The following is a 23,429-nucleotide window of genomic DNA, read 5'->3' on the forward strand; positions in this document are numbered from 1 at the left end:
AAATTTAAAAGCAAGAGGAAAAAAAAGAAAAGGGATCATATTCTTACAGACATGGGCCCAGACACCCCAGCAGTATTGGTGTACGGGGTATTGCTTTGTGTCAGGATGGGCCCAAGTCACAGAGGCTCGGGCCAAACGTCTGTTTAGGTCAGTGGGAGTCTATCGACTTTGGATGAGGCCTATGTTTGGATCTGGAGCTGAACTTCCAAAAGTCTGGGCACGCTTGCATCTTCTGGTGCGGGGGGCTTGGTTTGGCCCGGCTTTGAGATAGGAACCAGCTGCAAATGTAGGCCTCCAAACATGTTCTAGGAAAGAGGTTATAAAAGAGCCCCTTCTTGCTCAACGCATTTATTCCCTGTGGGCCAGATTCCGACATCTTCATTAACACTGAGCAGAACCTCGCTCCAAGCGCAGTTACATTGATTTGAATGGGGCTATTCAAGGAGTCAGCAAGTACCTAATGTCAGCAAGGGAAGCACCATCTAAGGGTCACATCTGTTTGCTTCATTGACATAAATGAGTTTTTTCTCCTTCCTGCTATTAGCACACACTGCTACAGAAAAAGCACACTGGGTTCCCTTCTACCTGGCACCTCTTCAGCTAAATGCTGGGTGCAGATTCTTCCTTACTGGTAACGCGGTGAGAAGCAAAAAGAGCAGGAGCTCAGCTTATAGCTCTGACAGCTAGAAAAATCCTCCTGTGATAAAAGGAAGCTGTGATGAGAAAGTCAGAGTTCCTTCCTGAGCATTGCTCTAATCGCCTTTTGTCTGCTTTCCCTCCCAGACTGAAAAATAGTGCCCGCATGTGACGGCAGAAGGACGCTACTGCCTACCTACATCTTTTTGTAGCCATCCCTTCCTAGAGGTCATTCTCCTGTGAGCCACAGTCATACCTAGTCACTTTAAATACTAGGTCTGCTGTTTTGGATCACTTTGACAGAACCAGGTAAGGGACCACTCCTGTGATTGCTGATAGAAGCCACTAGCCTTTTAGCATAGTGCCTGCGATGGGCAGGATGTATCAGCCTCATGAATTGCCTGTCTCGTTACCCTGAGTTCTGAGAGATCTCCGAAAACTAGCTTTGAACTGGGCACTTAAGACTATTAGACAGCTGAATGAATCCCAAATTTAGACAATTAGGTGTACCTGATTCACACGACTTGGAAGTTGTGCACCTAACTCACATTCACACTTTTGAAAACCTCACTCACAACACCCAACACCTGCACATTTGATTTTCTTCCTTCCAGGACAGTGACCAGCTCTTGGCCCTACCTGTTTCAGAGATGACTAACTGCAGAAGAGCATCCCCTCTGGATTCTTGCACCATTTTCTCCATAACCACATCAGGTCGCCTCCCAGTCACATAACTAAGGTTTGTCACAGGTAGATTTTCTTTTCCTTCTCTTTTCTTCAGGGAGATAACAGTATTTGTGCTGTGATGTTAATATGGATCGTCATAACTATTTGCATTACACTTCCTAAGAAACAAGGCTACTTAAACAGAGTGGCTGTGTCTGTAAGGACAGGCCAGCCAGTGTTAGAGTCTCTTTCCAGTTACAAAGAATGCTAAATGTGCAGCTCCCACAGGCTAGCATTTGCAGAATAAATGCACATGATTTTGCTAGTGTCAACAGTGATCTGATACCCGATAGTTGTGTGCAGTGCTGCAGTGAGCCCGAGCAATCCATGTTCTCCTTACGGAAAAGGAGGGAAAAAGTCTCCTCGCTTATGATAGTCCTACCACTTCCAGCAGCTAGCATGACTTTTTAACTCGTTTTGTATAAAATTCCTTCTTTCCTGCCATTTTTTCTTGGACTTATTCTACACAGTGTTCTCAGATATTACAAACAGGTATCCAAGAATCTGCTGCTTTTCCAGCAGGCACTTCAGGATTTTATGTGGGCAGCAAATTCTCCATTTCCCTGGTCTCCCTCAGAAAACTAACTCGACAGTGTAACGAGAGTAAGTGATTGATAGACTGTTGTTTGTCAAGAAAGACCTTCTGGGAGAGGTTAAGAGGAGGATAACCTCTGCTCTTTTAGGTTCTACTCTGAATGGAGAGATGAGCAGAAAACAGTTGCCAGTCCATGGAAGTACAAGGTCTGAAAGGCAACAGCTGAGTTCTGGAAAACTGCTGGCAGCAAAACTGGGATTATTGGTCATTTATAGGTCGGCAGGGAACACAGTGGCAGGACACGGAAGTTGGTGAAATAGTTTTGTTTGCATACATTTCACATGCAGGAATGATTTTTATATGAGCAAAATATCCTCAGGAGATGGTTCCTGCTTAAGACTTGAGCTCTGTCCCCACTTTAGAGGATGTGGAGGCATGGGATTCTGGTGTTGAGTCCTGGCCTGATGCTCCCAGAGCCCAAAGGCTTTGCAACACAAGTTCCAAGTGAGCTGGAGACTAATATATGTAAACACAGGGAGTACTGAAGCACTTTTTGGAGACGGAGAGCAGGTTAAGCTGTTTTGTAAGATACCGCTAATGAAAGACCATTGTTGCCCTGAGGAGAAAGGAAGGGAATTGTATTATTTATGTATTACAAATGCAGCCACTAAGGCATAAACAAAGCAACTTGCACAAAACCAGACAAAGGAGGTTGCCGCAGAGTCAGCAGTTTCAACTCAGGTTTCCTGTGTCCCAAACTAGCACTTTAATCATCCTCCTTCTCTGTGAGAGAGAAACGAGTATCAGAGAACGGAGTGAGTCTCCACATTTTTCTAGCCCAAGACAGAACTGTGTCCATTGTTGGGACTAGCCCCCTAGGAGGAATTATTTCTATTCAATTTGTGTGTGTCACAGCCAGATAATGCACTGGGTGGTATTTCTCTCTCTTCCCCCAATCTTTCTCTTTTATGACCACATGACTTCACCCCCTCGTGTGAGTGACAGTACCCATTAGACTAGACTCTGATGCAAAACAGCTGTGTGGAGAGAAGGGGAGGAAGGGAGTGGGGAACAGCAATTTAGAAAACAATTAAGAACATCAATTCCAATTCATTTGCTTGGCCAGGATAAGTAATTTCTAAGAGGTAACTTGATCTGTAGCGGACCGAGATTAAAGGCGAGCTCCATTATCTCTAGTTTACAGTCTGGAGGAATTTGTTTTAACTGGTTACCAAGGAGGCTGCATGAAGAAAAAAAAGAACAAAAAGAACCTTTGCCTAAAAATGTCTAAAAAATCCTCCTGATTTCTTCTTTTAAAGGGCACGCATGGATTTACTAACTCTCTGAGAGTATGGTTGCATTGTGTTGCAGGAGGAACAGTTCAGCTTTTGAAAACAGAATCCCTGCCTGCAAGAGCTTAGAGATGCATTTTATCAAAACCAATTATGCCAGTTTTAAACTGCTGTTAAGATTTTGGTGCAAAGATAAACTAGAAACACGAGACATGGGCTTCAGAAGCAGATACAGCATTCCGCAGAGGAAGCAGCAGGGTCTGGAGGAGAACACAGTGAGCTGAGCACCAGGCAGCCCCGAGTTTTCTCCTTCTGGCTTCGACATGGCCACACTCTCTGGCTGTGAAAGGCGATTCCCTGCACTGCTTTACCACTGCTGTGAGCGAAACGGTGGTAAAGTACTTGGACACCTCTCAGAGGTGCTGTGAGACTCCATGAGTAAATACCCCAACGCTCCTTTGAATACTGAGAGTCTGAACCCAGGCACGCCATAGCAAGGGGTTGTGACCCAGCAGACACCAAGTTTTCTCCTGTATTCACACTAGCATGTGGGATGACACCAAAAAGCGAGCATGTGAGTGGGAGAGCCACTGATTCTGTACCGTGGAAACCCCACACTCTAGGGCTCTCCCCTTCCACCTTCCTCAGCTCTCAACACTTTGCCACAACCCTCTGCAGAGACTCTGCCCCAACTCCTGCAGGCCTTGAACTCTCATCCTTGTTTTGCAAAATACAGTGCTGTCAAGAAGCCAAGATGCCCTGCAACTCCAGACCATCAAAATGTTTCTCAGATCATTGGAGTTATCACTTGGAAACTTCCTGGGCATTTCTCCTGGGAACCTAGAAACAGCAGCTGTTGTGCTTACAGGAACATAGAGGCCACATGTGTCTCTGGATCTGATGTGAGGAGCTCAAGGGTGGGGTAAAAGCAGACATGGAAAAAACCATCCGTGAGCTGGCTCAAAGTTCAGAGTTGGCTTTGGATCTGCATTTCCCTGGCTGGACCCAGACTTCTACCTTTCCTGTGCAACTTTGTTTGTCTTAGGGACAAACCGCATCGCTACCATCATGAAACAGCCAGCCTGCGCTTTATACAGCTGCATCCCTGTTAGCTAGCTAAGACTCCGGGGTGATGTAATCGCCTCAGTGGAAATAGGAGCTGAAGAATGTGATGTGACGAATTTTCCCGGACCACCAAATAAATTAAAAAGTAGGCTCCCAGCCCAGAAAGGTTACCCTCCCAAATAAACATGTCCCAGCCTCCCTTCCTCACACACACTTACCTTCTTCCACACCAGGAAGTTGAGCTCCTCACAGACTCCATTACGGACCCAGAATGAACAGGTTCTTCCAGCCAGTCGGCATCTCCTGTACAGTAATTGCTTTGGTATGGGCATCTGAGAACAAGACAGAACTGTATATACTAGAAATTCTCTTTGCATAAACTTCTCAGTAGACTTACTTTTGTCTTGTTGCCAGGAAATTTATTTGGGGCCTCTTGCTAACTTCACATTTCTTTGATTAGAGGGGCATGGGCAGTTTGTTCTGATAGTTACAGGGAAACAGCGATGAGAGAAACTCAGAAACTGGAAAGCCCTCTCTAAGCACATCAGCTCTGCAACAGCACATGAGACCACCCTACTCCACCATCCTTCTTGTGACAGCCACACTTCCAAGGATTGGAAAGGAAGGCGGGGGAACTCATCTTGCAAACGTGCTTCTCCAGAACAGGGAATGCCATGGTAGATAACCTTACAACCTGAGATTACTTAAGCAACACAATGCAGTGAGCTCCAGGGTGAAAGAACGGCCATTCCACAACCAACAGCAACAAGCAACTGGGGGAATCAGCAAACAGTCAAAACTGATTGGGTGGGTAGGGCAGGAATTTAAGAACGCAAGAATATAGTCAGCCAAATTGGAGTGCGTCCAGGAAATGTGAGTTAACACCTTTCCTCTGCCAAAGAACACCACTAGGTCTGTAGTGACAGTGAACGGCCAGGGCCTTGGCCTCACAATCTGCTCAAAAACCTGCAAGGTGGGACACACAGATTCTGTGCCCAGTTCAGGTCATGATTATTTTGTGGCATGAGACAAGGCACTTTTAGCTTCTCTCAGCCCCAACTCGTCTGTGTGCACAGCTCCCTGGGTGCACTCGCCTCCTTCCTGAGGCTCAGTAACAGTTTTTTAAATGCCTGGTTCTCTTAAGAGGCAAGGTGATCTGGAGAGTGCAAAGTACTCTATTTTTTGTCCTGGAGAAACCAGCTTCTTTCGGAGTCTCACTCATTAAGACAGCAGCCGTTGTAATCCAAGCTCCTTTGATGGAAGGGGTAAGTGGGGAGATTGCCAAAGGGAGGATTAGCTGATGGATGTCTTGAGCTGCAAGGGTGTCTCATATGGATTTGAGCAGGATTTTCACCTCAGCTGTCCTGGCTGGAACTCCCATCCTACCGTACCAAGACACTGTCCTTGCAGGCCCCGCTCTGCCTCTAGCAGCAGTGGGGCCCTGGCTGAGGGCTGGTTGCTAGCTGTCATTCTCAGCTCCCTTGTGAAGGAAAGATACACGGCATGCCAAAGAAAACCTAGCCCGAGCCTGTGAAAAACTTACCTGTTGTACTTATAGGGAAGTGGCAGCTTTGTCCAGAGACAGGATTGATTCAGGTGGGATTCCCAACTTGGCTACTCAGTGATACGATGCCTCGGGCCACTGTCTTCCTTTCTACAGTAGGGATTACCATATGCTCCTCTCTGCACTGCACCCTTTGAGACCTATGAATGAAAGTGCTGTAAGCTGCTTTGTGCTTTTAGGCCTAACCTTAAGTAAAGACATTTAGAAGGCACAGTTCCAACACATATTCCTAGACTATGTGATAGGCAGCAAGTTTCTCGCTATTGCCCAGTCAAAAGGAGTAGCGTTTTTCTCCTGTCTATGACTGCCTCCTCCTTACTCGTCACCTTTGTCTTGATCTTTGATTTCTGCCACCGTGCTTCTATGGATACATCAGGCTATTTGTGTGCACTCATGGTTAATGGACAGAAAGGAAGGACACAATCTGAAAAGGCAGGTTAGAACCACTTCTACATTTTCTAGTTCTGTAAGAATTTTCATTTTGAAAGAACAACTTTCCAACCTTCACGGTGCAGTTAAGCCTTAAAGGGTTTAACTACAAACACAAGATTATTATTTCCTAAAATGTCATTATTTTAAAACCATTCTCAAAATGGGGTGTATGAGGATGAAAATATTCCAGCCTGTCAAGTCTCCTGCTTTCTATGTCAAACATCCTGCTCCTTTCCTGCCACCACATTTGCAACTCGCACATGCCCAGCAGGAGGCCACAGCTTCTTTCTGGCTCCTGATCCCAGGTGCTAGATGCTGCTCTGTCCACCCTTGTCTGACAAGCACGGCACAAAGCTGGAGGGGAGCGAGGCACCCTCTGCCACTCTCTGTGTGCTGCCAGCTGCCCTAGCGCTTCTTTATCACACAGGATTACAAACCCAGCCATGGGTGGGTATCCACTCTTCTGTCACAGGACGCAGCGACGCAGGGTATAAGACTGCTTATAATGTTATTGTTAAGAGGTTCCCTTGGGTTGTTTTTAGCAGAAATTTGAGTTGCTTGTTTTCCAGCAGAGGATCAGTTACAAAAACAACACCAAGCAGAAAGGCTTTTTTGAGAGCGAGGGCTCTGTTTACCGTGTTAATTTCAGGGAAAGTTACTTGGGAGGAGGAAGTAGTTAAATCCTTGTTTACCATGCTGGAAACCCAAATACCCTCAGTTTACACAACTAAGAGAGAAAATGGCTCAGTGGTATGAGCACATGGCTGTGACTAAGGAGAGCTGGGTTCTGTTCCCTGCTCTAACGCATACAACTCTCTAAGGCCCCTCTTCCCTCAGGGTGAGATTCAACTCATTTAACATTAGGTATATGGTTCCAGCTGACGACCAAACCACTAAGCAGCAGAGAGAGACAGGATATTCCTAATGTCAGATTTGTCCTAGTATTGGATGGACTGAAAAGTCTTGCAGAGGTACTGGCCTTGCTTACTTGATTATTAGGCAGTTATAATAACCAGTTGGACTAAACAGCTGAAGTAAAATGAGGTGAATGTAACTCTGTTTTCTGGGGTTCCCATACATGCAATGAAGCTAACTAGTCCTTTGCCACCTGACAGTGGGGCGGAAAGGATCAATGTACTAATTATTATAACATACTCTGATGCTGAGATGCTGGAGACCATAAAAGCCTGACTGTAAGTAGATCTGTCTACCTGAGAAGGCAGCGACAGAAAGTAGTCCACTGGTTCCTAAATCCTTTCTGTTCGGTACGTGCATCTGCCTGTTGCATCTGGCTGTTGCATGGCTGGTTTGGATCACCGCAATGATGTGCTCAGCCATCTTTTGTGAAGTGGCATTTCTCTCCTCGCTGTAGAGAATGCAGTCTGTTCAGGGAGACAGGACAAAGCCGCCTGTGCTGAAAGAGCCCAGAAAAGGAGATAATTAGTTACTGATCTCAGCTACGTTAGGGCAAAGGCAGGGTTTGCTCTGCCCACTGAAATCAGAATTACTGCAAGCTGCAAACTGAAGGCGCTATCAGACATCAGTTTGGGGATCTGCAAGATCTAGGAGAACAGAAAGACAGAGACTGAATCCTACTTGAGCAGTGAAATGACTTAGTGTAGGGTGAGAAAGTACTCACTTGCTCAGGGTCCCTCTGCCTTGGCATCTAGACAGCTAGGGATGATACATAGCCTAATCACAGGCAGGGGAGCAAGTCAGATAGCAGAGCGGCTCTACAGACACCATCCAAACAGGAGCCTCTTCAACGGCCTACGTTTTGCCTTTGGTAAGTGGTCAGGGCTGCCTCTCTCACCAAATCAAGGCAGCCCAAATATGGTTCCTCTGGGAACGTTAATGTTTTACTGAATCACTTAGTTTCTCTTGATGACTGCTGCTTCAGAGTCTCAGCTGCTGGATCCCAGTGGGGATTTTGTTGATGGGGGTTTATTGACTTCTTGTTACCTTGAAGTTACTGCAGTGGTGGGAGTCACAGGTAACTCCTGGAGTCTGTTTATTTTATGGGTTGGATTTTTAAGAGTTTGCCAATGGTACCCTGATTTTAGGAGAAGCCACTTGTTTATTTAGCAATGCACACATGTACTGATCCATAAATAAAACTAGTCTGTTATTTAATAAGACCCAACAGAGGGTCAGCCCTGGCTCACTGGTAAACTGATCAATCCAGAGTGCAAAAAGCACCCCTCAGGAAACTTATCATGTCTATCTGGGGGAGGTACAAACCAAACATCAGTATAATTTTGTACTCCACTGAGTTTTCAGGAGTATCTGTGCCCATACCTTCTGAAAGGAAAATGCTAAAAGGTCCATGATGGTGTAATGTCCGACAACCTTCACTTTGGTCCTCAGTAGAGGCTTTCAGAGTTGTAAGATTTTTACAGCTGGGGCTGCAGATCCAAGTTCCGCATCTGTGGGAGAAAGAACAGACTTGAATGCACTGAAGACCGGTCTCACAGCAGGGTCCATGAATTCCCATACACTCGAGCTGGAATTCATCTCACCTCACGTAAACACCTAAGAATGGCTTGTATGAACCTAAGACAGTCCTGTAGACTCCTTCTACAGTTGAGTATATGGGATAACCATTGCAGGAGGGAAGAAGCTTTCTGGGAGGAGGTGATCTCTTCCCAGTGACAATCATGGGAAGTCTTGACAATTACCTTAACATCAGACAAGTGTCTCTTAGATGTCCAAATTAGGAAAGAAGCATCTCATGCCTGGTGTGCCCTGTGATTACGTGCAGCCATAGAGAAGGGAGCCACAAGGTCATTAGGTCATCTTAGCTGATCCTATGCACCACATTACAAAATCCTCACATGACTGAGAGGCTTAAGATACAAGCAACATAATTCAAAGAGGGTAGGGCAGATCTGAGTGGGTTTTACAAGTGAGACATGCCAGGTGTCACCCAAGGGATCCTACCATGGAGTCCTGGGATGGAGCCAGGTTGAACAGATGACGTCCAATGCTGATCCAGCAACAGTTGCCTTGGCAAACGGTGCTGGACCATTTCTTTGTGTGGCTCGGGATCCACATTACATAGCGGCCCCTGTTCCACTGCAGCAGATGCCTTGTAAAAAGCTGGCAAGCCACACATATTCCAAGGACCACAGGTCACCTTGGCTAATACAAACTGCGTCTAGACCACATGTATGTGTATACATCTGTAAAACTGTTAACCATGTGTGTACGTACACAGAGAAATCTTCCAAACAAAGATTTTGAAGCTAGATCTGTGATTTTTGACTTTCTGGAGTTGATGATGCTGTATGTTTGTTATTCTGTTATTGGTAGAGTGTGGGAGGATTTCAACGCTGGAGTATGCCCCCGCAGCAGTGGCAGCAGGAACTGAAGCTGCTCCCAGAAGCATCAGGCTGCATGTGCACATAGAAGGTGCTCAGAAGGTGTGTACCACTTTGTAGAGGTTTGACAGCACTTGTGGCATGTGTGCCACTGTTTGGGAATCTCTGCTACAGATCTGGAAGAGAGTCTCTGAATCAGGATTTTACATTCACAGGGCCTTGTTAGAGGTTAGGGTGAGGGGAGCAATTGGGCATAATGTACCTGCAAGTCAATTCAAGTCACTGCGAAGTGGTACAGTTGAATGGAGCTTTCAGAAGTTCTTTGCTATTGCTTGGATCTTTAACGCATCTATCCAAATGGGATAAATGCATGGACCTGCCATGAATGTCTCCTGCATGGGCCAGTTTTTCTCGACTGACTGCAAAGAGAGCCTAGACAATTATCTTAGATGAGACATCTATATTTAGGTGTCTCAAATCAAGTGAGATTATTTGTACCTAAGATGCCTACATGTCCCTGAGGGGTTTTCAAAGACATGCTGATGCTAAACTTTGATTGAATTGGCCAAACACTTTAGAAATCCCTCTAGATGCCTTCCTCCACTGACAGGCACTTAAATGCTTTCAAATCTGGTTTCCTAGATAATTCTGAAAATGTAGTCTTGTGTGAAGCTGAAGTTCCTACAAGCCAAATCTTCAGAGACTTGCAGGATTCAAAGACACCAATAGGTATCTGCTAAGCCACAGTGCACTTACAGGACTTCTGCATCTTCAAATGCCTCTAAAAACCTTAGTCTCAGGAGCCTGAAAATACCAAAACAGGTTGAAATGCCTGCAAATTCAATGCCTGCTTTTGGAAGAGAGATACAGGGAAGAGAGACTTTCCACCAATTTTCTGTCTATTTTTGCTGCAGGCATACACTGGGTTGTTCTTCCAATGCTTTCAAAGGAACAGAAGCTGTTTGTGTTCACGAGCACAATGTTCAGCCTGAGCCCTCTCTTTGCAGGACATATCAGGTTGGCCTAATAAGCAGGCTAACCACAACCATGCTGTTTCAATCTGCTCCAAGCGTAACCAGAATAAGTTTATGTCTGCCTGCAAAACACTATAGTTCCCATAGTGGCCTGATTTGTGGAGGTGTTAATCACTCACAGCCACCACTTAGATAAAGCTGTAATGCGGCCCAGATCACCCTTCTGTGCCTCAGTTTCCTTATCCCGAACACAATGATAACGTATGCTTCAAGGTCTAGGGATATATGGTGTCATACAAATATTGTTATTTATGGTGATGATGAGAATGTGAATTTTGTTTGTTACAAAGGTCTGGGAGTGCCTACGTGACATCAATTGAAAGAGACAGGTATTAACCTGTATGTTTGAAATACAGCGTGTTGTTATTGCTCTCAGATAAACAGAATTACCTCCTCTTAAAATCAAAGGTAATCTGTTTTACTTCAGTGAGATGTGGTGATGTCCACAGAGAACAAATCATTTTTGGCAAGTGGAGGAGGGATTTTCTTGGCAAGTTGGAAAAAGCATCAAAGGAAGAGAAGAGGGATGGGATGCAACACAACTGGTTTTAATCACACATAACAGTCAAGTTCCTCTGGACAGGCCTACTGTCTGATATGCCATTGTAAACGCTCTGGGGAGCCTGGATTAAGAGAATGGAAAAAACAAGTGAATGGCATAAAGGTACTCAGGGCACTCAGTGGAATAACTGGCAAAGCTTTTGTCAGTTGGCATTATGCAGTGATACATTGCTCCCACTAATGTAGTGCCCCGGTACCGTGACTTTGATTTTTAATGGGTGTTTGGTTATCCAGGTCCATGCCTTTTTCTGGTTTTGACACTCATAGCTCCTCAGATCACACTGCGCTTCTGTTTGACATTAACAATGAAGATGCTGAATTGGTTATAACAAGGATGCACTTTCATTCCCGCTGTACAACCATCAGGGAGAGGGGAGACTCTTGTATTTCAAGCCAGTTCAGCTCTGAGGTGGTCTGAATTGCTCTGGAGGTGCCAGTTTCTTCATCTTGCCTGCCAAAGAGCCTAAGGTGGCTGCTCCCTAGACCAGGCACGCTGCAAGTTGCCTGAATGGATGGGATACATTTGGAGAAAAAGAGCTTGGGCAAATACTTCTTGACAGGACTGTTCCTCTTGAAATGACTGTTTCCTCTGGAAATTGCTCACTTGTTTAACTAAATTTGGGGGCAGGGAATGTACTGATTTTATTAGCGTATTCTGTAGGAAACTAATGTTTCATTTCAACTATTACAATACTATATAATGTATTATATTATCATCTCACATAACATGTCAGTTTAGACTACATTATATAAACATCCAAACAAGAAAATCAAACTAAAAATATTTTATATGATCATTTCAGTGTTTCTGAAATAAAATATTTTAGAACATCCATTCAGCGATATGTTTCAAAATGATGGCTCTCTCTTCCAATTAGGAATGAAAGGACATTTGTAATGTCTGAGTTGCCTTCGGAACACGAACAGCTTGAGCTTTGATGGTTGCTGGAGCTGCACAGTTGGGATCACTGTTCAGACTGCTGTAATAATTGCTTCCTTACATTTTGTTCAGGTTGCAGTAGCATTTGGGGGCTACTGTCAGGGCTTGAGGATCTCTTTTGCAAGGAACCTCACATTCATATAATAAAGAAAATACTTGGCCTTCAGTCACACAGAATGGAAGCACTGGACCTGATATGGGGAAACCAAGCATTACCAAGAGCTTTGGTGGTGGCATGGCAGAAGTGGGCTTTACTGCACTTTGGTTAAGCATTTATTTGAGTAGTGATTGCCTGGGAGAAACATCTGACTGAAGGACTAATTTGGTATTTCACTAATTACCTCTTGGTGGCGAACGAGGGCTTGAGCTTGAAGGACCCTGAATGTTCTGTGAACCTTGCCTCAGCCAGGGTCTTCATCTTGGATTAAATTTCGGTAACGTCAAGATCGGGAACAAGTCTTAAATGAGCACCATGCAAATGGGATTCAAACTCCCACTGCAATCTGATGAGATAAAGACTTCTTTAAATGCATGGTTTAAATAACCTGGAAATTGAGGCAGAGCAACTGAGCTGATTATCCAGTCTTTGAATACCAAAGAGCAACTGATACATAGATGATTTCTAAGCAAGATCTTCTGTTTGAAATCTGTGATTCATTATTATTATTATATACTATGGTAAAGTCCAGAGAGCCCTGAACATTTAAGCCAAGAATGGCCCTTACCCAAATTCATGAACATTTAAGGGTGGCCTACAGTGGTTGACTGGGAGTTCTTGAATTAAAATATATCTTGGAAAAGGAGGAAACCAAAATATTATTCAGTCTGCAGCAATCTCATGTATTTAAGCCCCTGGAGGGCTTGTGTTTCTTTACTCTTGAGGTTCATTATGTCACCAGAAAAGCTTTAATATTTTACTGTGGAAGCAACATAGCCATGAAACATTAATTTCCAGGAATGTGGAAACCATGAAATATGGGTTTTTCTACTAAATTAAGATTTTACTTGTCTCTGGTCTCACATAGTTAAGGGAACCAATTTTCATTATACGTTTATGTATATGTATTCTGGAAATCCAAATAGGAAAGATGTACAAAATACGGGAAGAACATTTTTACCTTGAAAAATGTATTTCACTGATAACAATACCAGTCATTTATATTCTACCTTTTATCCTAAACCACTTTACATGCTATATCCATCTTGGAACCACGTCTCTCATTACTGAACTGCACCCACGCTGGTGTGTAAGTGAACAGCTGATATATTCTGCCCTTTGAGATGTGGCAGCTGTTTAGATTGGTATAAAATTGTTTACTTCCCTATTTCCGCAATGCCGTTCTCTCACCATTGTAGTGACCAACACCATTCAGATATGCCTGGCACAGACACGATTGTACTAGGATCTCCAGCAGTCCCCAAGTATTCTGCACCATGGCAGACGTCTCTGGCTGGAAGAAAAAATGGTGAAGGACAAATTAATTTGTAATCCACGTAAAGGCCTTTTAAATATTCTCCTGTTATTGCTAACCAGTGTTACTAACTATAAGACTGATGCCTCTTTCCTGTAAAACAAATGACTGGGTTTCCTTCAGATATCTGCACATACTCATATGCACACAAAGACCATACCAGCTTTTAGCAGCCTCGGCAGAATGAGAGCATTGTAGTGGCTTAAAAGGAATTTGAAGCACTTAGTTCTGGGGACAATTCTAGAATGTAAGTGTTCACCTAGGGTTTTTAATAGTTATATACTAAATTTACATCCATTACCAGTTGATTAGAATGGAAGAATTAGCCAAAACATTCCAGAAGCATCTGTGTCATGGGAACCATTGGTTTCTAGGTTATATGACACGCCAGAATATTCACCAAATCACCAGGGTTGTTTTCCTTAATGCCACAATTAGTGATGGTACGTTAAGAGAACAATTACTGGATAAGATTTGACGGCAGGAAGCCCTCTGCCATAAATTGAAAATTCTCAACATATGCAACCATATTGCTAGAGAAGATGAGTTATGCAATTAAAACCAAAACTGGAGAATTGTTATCAAAGGATGGCAAAGCGTACTAAAATCCAGCTGAGAGGTTCCCTCATCTCGTTATCTTCAGGCTTCTATGTGAGTTAATCTAACACAGATGACAATATTTGACACAGACAATTGTGCCTACAGTCATGTGGAGGATGTTTTATAGAACTCCTTTCCATCAGAACATGGAGGTTTGTCATAATGCAATCTTTAAAAAGTCTGATAAGTTTTGCCAGAATTGCATTTCAGGGGAATAAAACACGATAATAATTCTGACAGTCAGAACAGTCCATTCTAACGCTATCATTAATTTCTAAAAATTTGAACAAGCCATATTTAATTCGCTTTTTACTGCATTTCATAGTATTTTAAGCGCAAATTATTTTAAAAGTCCAAGTCAAAAGAAACATTTGATTTTGTCTGAATGAAAAATTTTAATCAACTTGGAAAAGTCTGTGGTTGTGAGGCTTTCCTTCATAAAGAATTTCAAAATTCTCCCTTCTTGTCCTCATTCAGAATGAAGCAGAATTTCGAATTCTGAATTTTTTTGCAAAATGAACTTCTGTCCTCCCACAACACTTTCTGTGCCTATATGAAGAGGACAAGAAGCTTAATGTGTAATTTCTGTGAACCTTAAGGAGATGGTATGTGTGTTAGTATTTTCAAATCCAGGCTTATACAGCTGCTGGTTGAATATAAATCATGGATGCTTTTGGGTTACACTAACACCCTCTGCAGTTTAGTACAGTTGTTAATTAATACAATACTGTATTAGTTCTTCTTACAGTCGTACTATTAACACCCCATGAAATCCCATTAGCTCTGCATATGGTGCCAGACTTGTTCTGAATGTGGGAAAGAAAGAAATTTACAGTGGTATGAATAATAAAGAGAAGCTTTCAAGTGGTTTCCACTGTGAACATTTTGAAAAAATATTTTCCAGAATGTAATTTGTGGGGCAATCTTTTCACAAAATTTCAATGCAAATGTGCATATATTTGTCATCTAAGTTTTCCCCTGGAGTGCGAAAACCCTTATGCACCACTATTGTTCTATGGTAGAAACATCAGGAAGATAAAGTAGTTACTAAAAATGGAAAATTAACCAGGTTGCCTTATTGTCCAAACTGACAGAAATGCAAAAAAAGAAATAAATTCCATAGCTGATGCCAACAAATGGATAAAACTTTCCTCACATTTTTGGTTTAAATATTTTAAAGTACAGATAGTGATGACAGTCAAAATTTGGGTTAGGTTTTCCAGAAGTTATCTGAATTTCCTGCTTCAGTGATCTGACAGATCCTTCTTAAATTCCAAGAAGATTTAAGTGCCATAGTAAAAACCAGGCTTATTTGTTAACACCTCCTACGGAACACTCCAAAATGTATTAGCCACTACAGAAACTTCAAACCTAATTGTTTTCTATTAGTTGAGTTTTGTCCAGTATTGAGTCCTTAATGAAAGAGAGATCTGACAAGGAGCTGTTAGAAAGGCTTTTAAAAACGGAGAGAATGATGAAGTAGGCAGGAGAAGCTGGCTCAATTGTAATTCTCTCCCGATTCTCCAGGAGTTGCTGCCCTAGAGTTGTAGCAGTAGCAGTGCAGTGCATGGTTAGGAGGATTCTAGTAGATGTTTTTCTCCTTCCCAGTCCTGCGGTTCATCCATAGTCCAGTCTCTGCAGTCTCACTATGCAATCAGGAATGGCCAGGGCCTTTCTGCATGGCCAACATCCAGACAGGGACACACTGCTCAGGGAATCCCTCCTGCCTCTCCTCTCGTAGGATGGCGAGTCCACTCATTTCAATGAGGCTGTGGAGGATGTTCAGGTCTCTGATCACACTACTATCCAGGCAATCCAGGATACAGCCCTCCCTGGCTACATTGTCCTTGAGAATGATAACACCATTATCCTTCAAGCCATTCTGGCACCGGATGAGAAACTCCAGGAGATCTTTATCTGTCAGATATCCTACAGATGAAAAGATGGAAAATAGATCACTATTAACCATTCAAACAGACTCCCGCTGTACACATCAGAATGGTGCCTTGATCTGAGTCTCCATACCCTGTCTATTGCAGGAGAAGTTCTAGTCCTGCCAGATTTAATTATGAAATCTTGGGCAAATCAACAAGAACAACAGTTACAAACTCAAATCAATATTTAGGATCCATATTAGTAGTAGCAACAGATGTGGACAGAAGTCAATGGGAATAGTGGAGAAAATACTGGGTGCTGAAGGGTTCTTTAATCTGGTGGTTAAAGTCATAATAAGAATCAGTGGCAGGAAGCTGGAGCCAAACAAATTCATATTGGAAATAAGTGACAACTGTTTAACAGTGTAAGTAATTACCCATTGGAAACTACCAACAGAAGTGGTGTTTACCACCTCTTGAAGTCCTCAAATCAAGCGTGGTTCCATTTCTCAAGATATGTTTTAATTGAAGACAAACTATTGGCTCAGTACAAGGGTAAAGGAATGAATATAACAGCTTGTGATATAGAGTAGGTCAAACTAGGTAATCTAACAGTCCCTTCTGTCTTTTAATGCTACAAATCTCTGTAACTTTGTGTAACGTTACATACCCATCAAAGGAGTTCTGGATCAAAGATCCAGTGAGGAATGCAAGACGTTCCAAACTGCCAAATAAACTCTTTATATTACCCCATACTGTTGTGATTTCTGCATATACCATATACATTTAAAAATAGTACTCTTTTCAATATGTTATTGAGATTGTGTTTTTTATCCTTCCTTCTCAAAGATCAATGCTTCTGTTATGTTGAGATCAGCCGTGCAGGGCTCAGAGAAGAGCAAAATGAGAACTCTCACATGTGAAACATCTAAAATGGATTAACAAGGACAGGTGGTCAGAAACTGAATGAAAAACTTGAAAAAAATAATTGTTTTTATCTTCTAGTCAAAATATTTACTTTTCTTGATGGAAGATTTAAACTTTTATAAATGGAAGTTGTCATTTCAAAACCACATTTTGACATAGCATGTCAGGTTTCTTAACTACCCCCCAAAAAAAAGAAAAAGAAAAAAGCCCCAAAGCCTAAAGCTGAACACCTTTCAAGTTGAAGGAAAATGGTAATTTCTATATGAAATGTAAACTTGCATTTTTATTTTTTCATAACATAACAGCCTGGGCTCATATACTTATGCATATATAAGACAAATCAAGATTGCATCAGCAAGATTTACTGAAGCTTTTGAACACCTAATTTGGAACTTAATGTTCTCTTAACTTAGCTTTCAGCCTAGTTTCCTAAGAAAATCAGATCTTCATGGTGTTTCTCTCTACCAAACAGTCCTGCCCTCGCTCCACCAAAAAGCATTGAGCTTGTTGGCGTATTTCAGCCAAATTCAAGATAGGGGTAGAAGTTTGATTAATACTTAAGATCACTACATATTTCATTGAAATTGATGGAGGAAGGAGATTCAGATCTGTGTCTATGTTAAAGAAAAGGCATATGCTCCCTTCGTTAGGAGCTGATCAGCACAGCCTCAAGCAAGTCTTAGCTCATTCAGTCTCATGTTGCCTCGGATTTGCTCAAAAGATGAGGCAGAAGCTACATTTACTGCAATGACTGGTTATTCAAGAAAAGCAAAAATACAAAGGAAAATGATACTGTTCTGAAGCAATTTACTTGTACAGCTATAAAGACCTGTTCTAAGAAGCTCAGTTTCATTACTTTTTAAGACAGAGGACAAATAAGTGTTCCTGAATAAAACAATCTCCTGTGCTAACCTCTCTACCTTTATCTTTCTTTTTGCCTAGCAAGAAACTATCTGCAGGGTTTTGGAGAGGAGTTGCTCAGGCCTCCTCTTGTGCTTTAATGACTTCTGCCAGCTGAAACTGCACCATGGACACTTAGGTTCACAGATTAGGAGAAAACCTCCTTTCTGGAAGGAGAGTTAGGCACTGCAGCAGGTTTTCTAGAAAAAATTAAGAACTTTTTTTTTTTTGTTGAGGAACATAGCCCACATTATCTGACTGCCAGCCTGCTGCTCTTAATGCTGCACGGCATTCACTGGGGTGGCTGTAGGAGAAGCAGCAGATATTTCTTATATGAGGGGGTACTGTGGGACATGGCTAAGTGAACCTGTTTGATAAGCATCAGTGCATGTATAAGACATGATCTGGTTTATAGGTACTGGTGATTTCACTATGGATTTTTTCAAATTGTTTCCTGAAATACCCCCAAGTCTGGATAATCATCAGATTCAGAAATCCCAGCTCACAGGTGAGGCCAAACCCGTGTATCTGTCTGCAGCACTGGCAACTAAGAAGGAGGATTCCTGCTCAAGAAAACCCATATATAAGGCGTACTCCTCAGCTGCACCTTAGCATGCAGGCTACTCTCCAAGAACATGTACCTTCCTCCAATACGTGACCTGAAAAAACCCAAGTTGATTTGTACCCACTGTGCATGTGGCTGGGGAGAACTCTCAGAAATCTCTTGTGAGATTTTAGGTAGCAGTCCCAAAGATTTGAGAACCTCCTTTTACAGCTGCACCATTCTTTTAACATAAACTTTAGCACAGGCTGTGTAAGAACTCTCTGAGATGCTGGGCTGGATAAATCATGCTGAACTAACCTGAAACCCACTGAATCCAGATGACATCATATCTTTGTGGGGCTGGAGTGAATTCCTGGAGGCTTTTGCAGTAATACATCTCTACTCTGTCCTCCTCGCCCTGCAGGTAGTTCGGGACCTCAGCCAGGAAATTCTCCATCATATCCACCAGTTCCACTCTCTTGAAAACTGGTAACAGGACATGCTTGCTGATACGACCTATCCCAGATCCGCAGTCCAGGGCGCGGGTGGTGCCAGCTTTCCCCACTCCCTGTGGGATACAAGAAAGTAACTTGAAATCTGAAAAATACCACCTGAAAGATCATAGCAACTGTGTTACCCGCTATGGCCTTTAGTCCACCAAGCCTAGTGTCTTGTCTCCTTATTTGTGCAGGGCTGTTGCAAGATTGAGAAGAACCTGGGACAGTCTCAATACAGCTTTGGGTACCTATATGTGAGCTGAGCTGGGCTGCTAGGTTCCCAGACTGCTGTTGATGGGACCTCCTCATTGCAGCCCTGCATTTACTGCTGTACAATAAGTTTTTGCTTGGTATAAGAAGAGACATAATCTTTCACAAGCTCCTAGCTTTCTCAGAAGATCCACTGGTCTTTGTAAAGTCCTTGTAACTTCATCTGTCAAATATTCATACCTCACAGCCTCATTCTGAGCCTTGTAAAGGCCAAACAAAAAAGTAAGCATACACCAAATACTGCGTGCAAGAAGTAACTTCTGCAGCACAGAACTCCCAAGGTGCCCATGGACATCTCTGCAGATACACAGCATCCTTGGGATCAGAGTGCAGTTTTCAAAACAAGCTGTGTTTGAATGAAGATCTTGGAGTTGTAGGTAACTTATGACAACTCAAAAAGTTTGGACTGGAGCATATACAGAATTTCTTTTTTAGGCATAGAGACAAGAAAGATGATTGAGTAGATTTTGCTTAACTGTTCCTTTTTTCTTCATAAACATCATCTCTGGACAGAGATCAGACATGAAAAAATGTGGCACAAAGGCTATGTCTATGAGAAAATAATGAGTCACTGTAAAAGGAGCTTTATAATGAAAGCTGTATTTCACCCCTAAAGCTTCCATTCTAGCTATAAAAAGGCTCTTAAGAGCCTGCTGCTGTTCTGCAAAACAGAAATTTTAAGTCTGTACATGCACTGACTGTGGGATTGGAGCTACCCTGGCCAAAGTTATCTGTTAAACAAATATATTAAAAGCAAATGTAAACACCTTTCCCCTGTCCCCTGGAACTGAGTGTTGAAGTGAAAGCTATGGGCCAAAGTCCCTGCTGCAACTTCACTGCTCTTAAAGGAAGTAAGCCCAGGAAGAGTCTTGCTCTTCCTGCTTACTGGGGGACCCCCTCTGTAATGACCAAGCATATATCACGTAACTCACTGCTTTTCTGGCCTTGCTTCAGTGGGTAATTCAGTAGATTATTAAGGTCAAATACCATCAATGACATGACTATGAATAGCCCAGCTGAGCATCTGGTTACATAGAGTAACTGTAGAAAGAGCACAAGGACCTCAAAGGCTCTCACCAATCTCCAAGGCTGCTGGTCCCAATTTGTATACCTAGGAAGATTAATCTCCCGATGTGTGCAAGAGTCCACAAGCCTTCAACCCTATTGGACTCTGGAGACTACCTGTTTGTAGTTAGCCAGAAAATGTGAGCCATTCTTCATTCACAGGCTGCACTTAGGAGCATGTGGCTTTTACTGAGGACCAGACTAAGCTGTAACGAGGAGTTCATGAAACGAGAAGGAATTGTGTCTTGGATCTTTACAAGGTGGATTTCCATATTGTTTGCTGGCAGATATATACAGGCCTACACTGATGTGATTAAGTAAAAATCTTTCGAGAAAGCTGGTGAGAAAACTGGGATGATTTACCAAAACAAGTAACAGAATTCGACAAAAAAACATATAACTTCTCTGACATTTGTGTTTCAGAGAACCTGTAGTCACAGTACCTCACTTGAAACAGGGAATTCATCTCCCATGATGCGTCACGGCAAGGACCTCTGATGACACATCTCCATTTGCCATTGAGAAGAAGGAAAGGGAACAATCATGGGAGATGAAGATTGATCCCACACTTCGCTGAAAGGGAGCAAGAGCATCAGGCAGTCAGTTGAGAAGCCCTGTGAAGCACCACGGCTCCGTTTGTAATGAAAATGTTGACATAATTCCATGTTCAGCTAATATATTTTCCGTTTGGAAGTGCTCAGAGCTTTGACAGGGTATTAACATTTTCTTTGGAAGGCAATCATTTTCCCAAAAGCCTAATTGAGTTGAAAATCAGACTCCTTATTTAAAAAAATAGTGTAAGTGAAAATTTTACGCCAGAAAAGGCTTCAAAATTTAAGATTGACTGCTCGTCTGATTACCTGCTTCCCATTACTCAGAATGACTATCAATTAGGACACATACACGCCCAAAAATTCTTCTGTAAAGCTAAATAGGGCACTCACAAATTTCCTTAGAGATAAAAGAGCTGTGGAATATGTTCCTGATGCTACTTCAGGTCTTGGAAGGGCAGGAAGGCAGTGTAGATATGTAGGATAAAAAAGAAATCAGTGTTCAAGAAATAGATAAAAATCACAGTGGTTTTCTTTCTAAATTAAAAAAAAAAAAAAATCAGGTTTTCAACATCTCTTCCATCCCCCTGATCAAACAGGAGAAAAATCACTTTCGAGAAGCTTTTCATTCAGCAAGTAACCAATCAGGCAGGTGAACTGAGGGCAAGAAAGAGAGTAAGGGTTTAGGGCAGAAAGGGAGCTATAAAGTTAATATAATCTCCGTCCATATTATTTCACATACCTATAGCTCACAACTGTTCCTGAATTAATGGTTTCTTTGTTTTCTTTATTTCCTTTTTTACACATTACCTCCGAACACTGAAAACACAGTGTCTATGTGAACATCAAGGCTTTAACTGGCATTAATACATTGCCATAAATATGCAGTGCTACAGCTCTGCTGATAACCCTTCAAGTACGACTATACCTAAGACAGCCTATAGCTTGTCTGTACAGCACTGTTGGCTCAAGTAATGTTGCTCTTGGTTTGAGTTCTGCCCACACACACATAAAACCTCTTAACTTGAGCACAGTGGCACTTTTAACTCAGTTTGACTCGCCTGGGAAGGAGACAGGCTAAAAAGTAAGTGAAGTCCTTAGTCCTTTCTGTAATTCCTTCCATGTGCCCAGGCAAGATAAATTCTCCAATGGTAAAGAAATCTGTAGCTCAGTTTACAGTGGTGCTAAGAATCATGCTAAGAAATGCCATACATGAAGGTATGCAACATCAGTCATGTAAGGGAAATGTCACTGTGTGGCATTTCCACACCAGCCAAACTAACTCAAGAGGGGTAATTTGAGTGGAACTGGGCAACTGTTTTTTAAGGAGCACTAGTTTTGCCAGAAAATAAAATTTTGGAAGAATAAAACTCTCTGTGAAATTGATATTTCAAAACTAAAGAATAGTTATAGCCAAAAAACATGGGAAAGAATGTTGAAAATGTCAAGATACTTCTTTTTCACGACTTTCAAGGAAAAGAAAATAACTTGTCAACTTTTCATTTCTAAACAGCATTTTTCATTTTGGAACTGACATATCTTGAAAACAAAGGGGAAAGTTTTTCAGGGTAAAACAATAAAAAAAAAAAGTGAAATATGTTAAGTTGATCTGAAACTAATTTTCCTATTTTCTGATTTTGTTAAACTTCTCTTTAAAAAAGAAAGTATAGTTTATATTAGGGTGAAGCAAATTGCTTTCTTCTATCTTGATCGCCTTATTGGAAAAAAAATTATTCATAAAGCCATAAACTTGGGAAGACTTAAGTCAAGTTAGTTTTACAATAAAGTCACTACTACAGGAAGCCAGTAAAAATCTGTATCTGGTCGAGTAGGATTCAAATTGCAGTAGTAAGAAAGGAAAATAAACCATAAGTAACATAACCAATTGATTGTATCTCAACAGAGGACAGACTTTAACAAACTAAATCAGAACTAGCAAAACGTGCAGATTCCTTTCTGTTCCTTTTTTTTTTTTCTTGTTTGATCTTGGCCATTCAGAGTATCCTTTCTATCCCTGGCTAATAATAGAAGTAGGAACTCTGCTCTGGAGTATTTTGTATCTGTCATCACACCTGATGCATTGGGTATGATTTCTCTTTGGCATGTGAAACTCTGCTACCGACTGTACTTCTTTCCTTTTCGGGTCTTGGAGATGAGAAAGCATAACAGCGTGATATAAACCTGCCGTTCAGGAAACTGAATCTATATGATGTCTAGGAAGCGTGAAATCTTTCCCTGAGTACATGCTTATGCACCACTTGAATTCCACAAATGTCCTTAAAACAAGATTTAAGTAAAATTTAAGGAATATGCCTTGAGCTGGCTCTAGGCTTATAAGTTGCATTTCATTTTTTCTGAAAATGCCATTTTACCATCAGGTTCAGCTGCCTTGCTGAACTTTCTTTGTATTTTCTCATTCTGTGTTTGTAGAAAGCCTGATACAATAAAGCTTTGAAATGTTGTGAGGCCTTTTTGCATTAGCATTAATACAAATGACTGTTAATAAAAAAAATGTAGCTGTTCACTTGTGTTTTGCTGGCTCACTGCCCCAAAAGCCTCCCTCTATCAGGTACAGCAAACTGGCATCAGTTGCCCTTCACTGCTATACAGGATTTCTATCTGTT

The 23,429-nt window shown here is 42.1% G+C and overlaps 1 protein-coding gene across 14 annotated transcripts in view; it reads right to left on the reverse strand.

Moving 5' to 3' along the window:
* Positions 1 to 23,429, reverse strand: part of NTMT2 (N-terminal Xaa-Pro-Lys N-methyltransferase 2) — a 47,767-nt gene that overhangs the window by 15,391 nt on the left and 8,947 nt on the right. For 6 of the 14 annotated variants that reach the window (XM_075156716.1, XM_075156713.1, XM_075156726.1 and 3 more), the window contains 6 exons: positions 18,741 to 18,990; positions 12,447 to 16,106; positions 8,549 to 8,676; positions 7,462 to 7,664; positions 5,798 to 5,958; positions 4,473 to 4,586 (listed from right to left, as the gene is read on the reverse strand). In XM_075156716.1, the coding sequence (XP_075012817.1) occupies positions 15,832 to 16,106; positions 18,741 to 18,990 (525 nt within the window). In that variant the 3' untranslated portion in view covers positions 4,473 to 4,586; positions 5,798 to 5,958; positions 7,462 to 7,664; positions 8,549 to 8,676; positions 12,447 to 15,831. The other 8 variants (XM_075156714.1, XM_075156727.1, XM_075156719.1 and 5 more) reach the window with 8 other exon arrangements.

The sequence above is a fragment of the Calonectris borealis genome, chromosome 8 (assembly GCF_964195595.1).
Source record: "Calonectris borealis chromosome 8, bCalBor7.hap1.2, whole genome shotgun sequence".
NCBI classification, from domain to species: domain Eukaryota; kingdom Metazoa; phylum Chordata; class Aves; order Procellariiformes; family Procellariidae; genus Calonectris; species Calonectris borealis.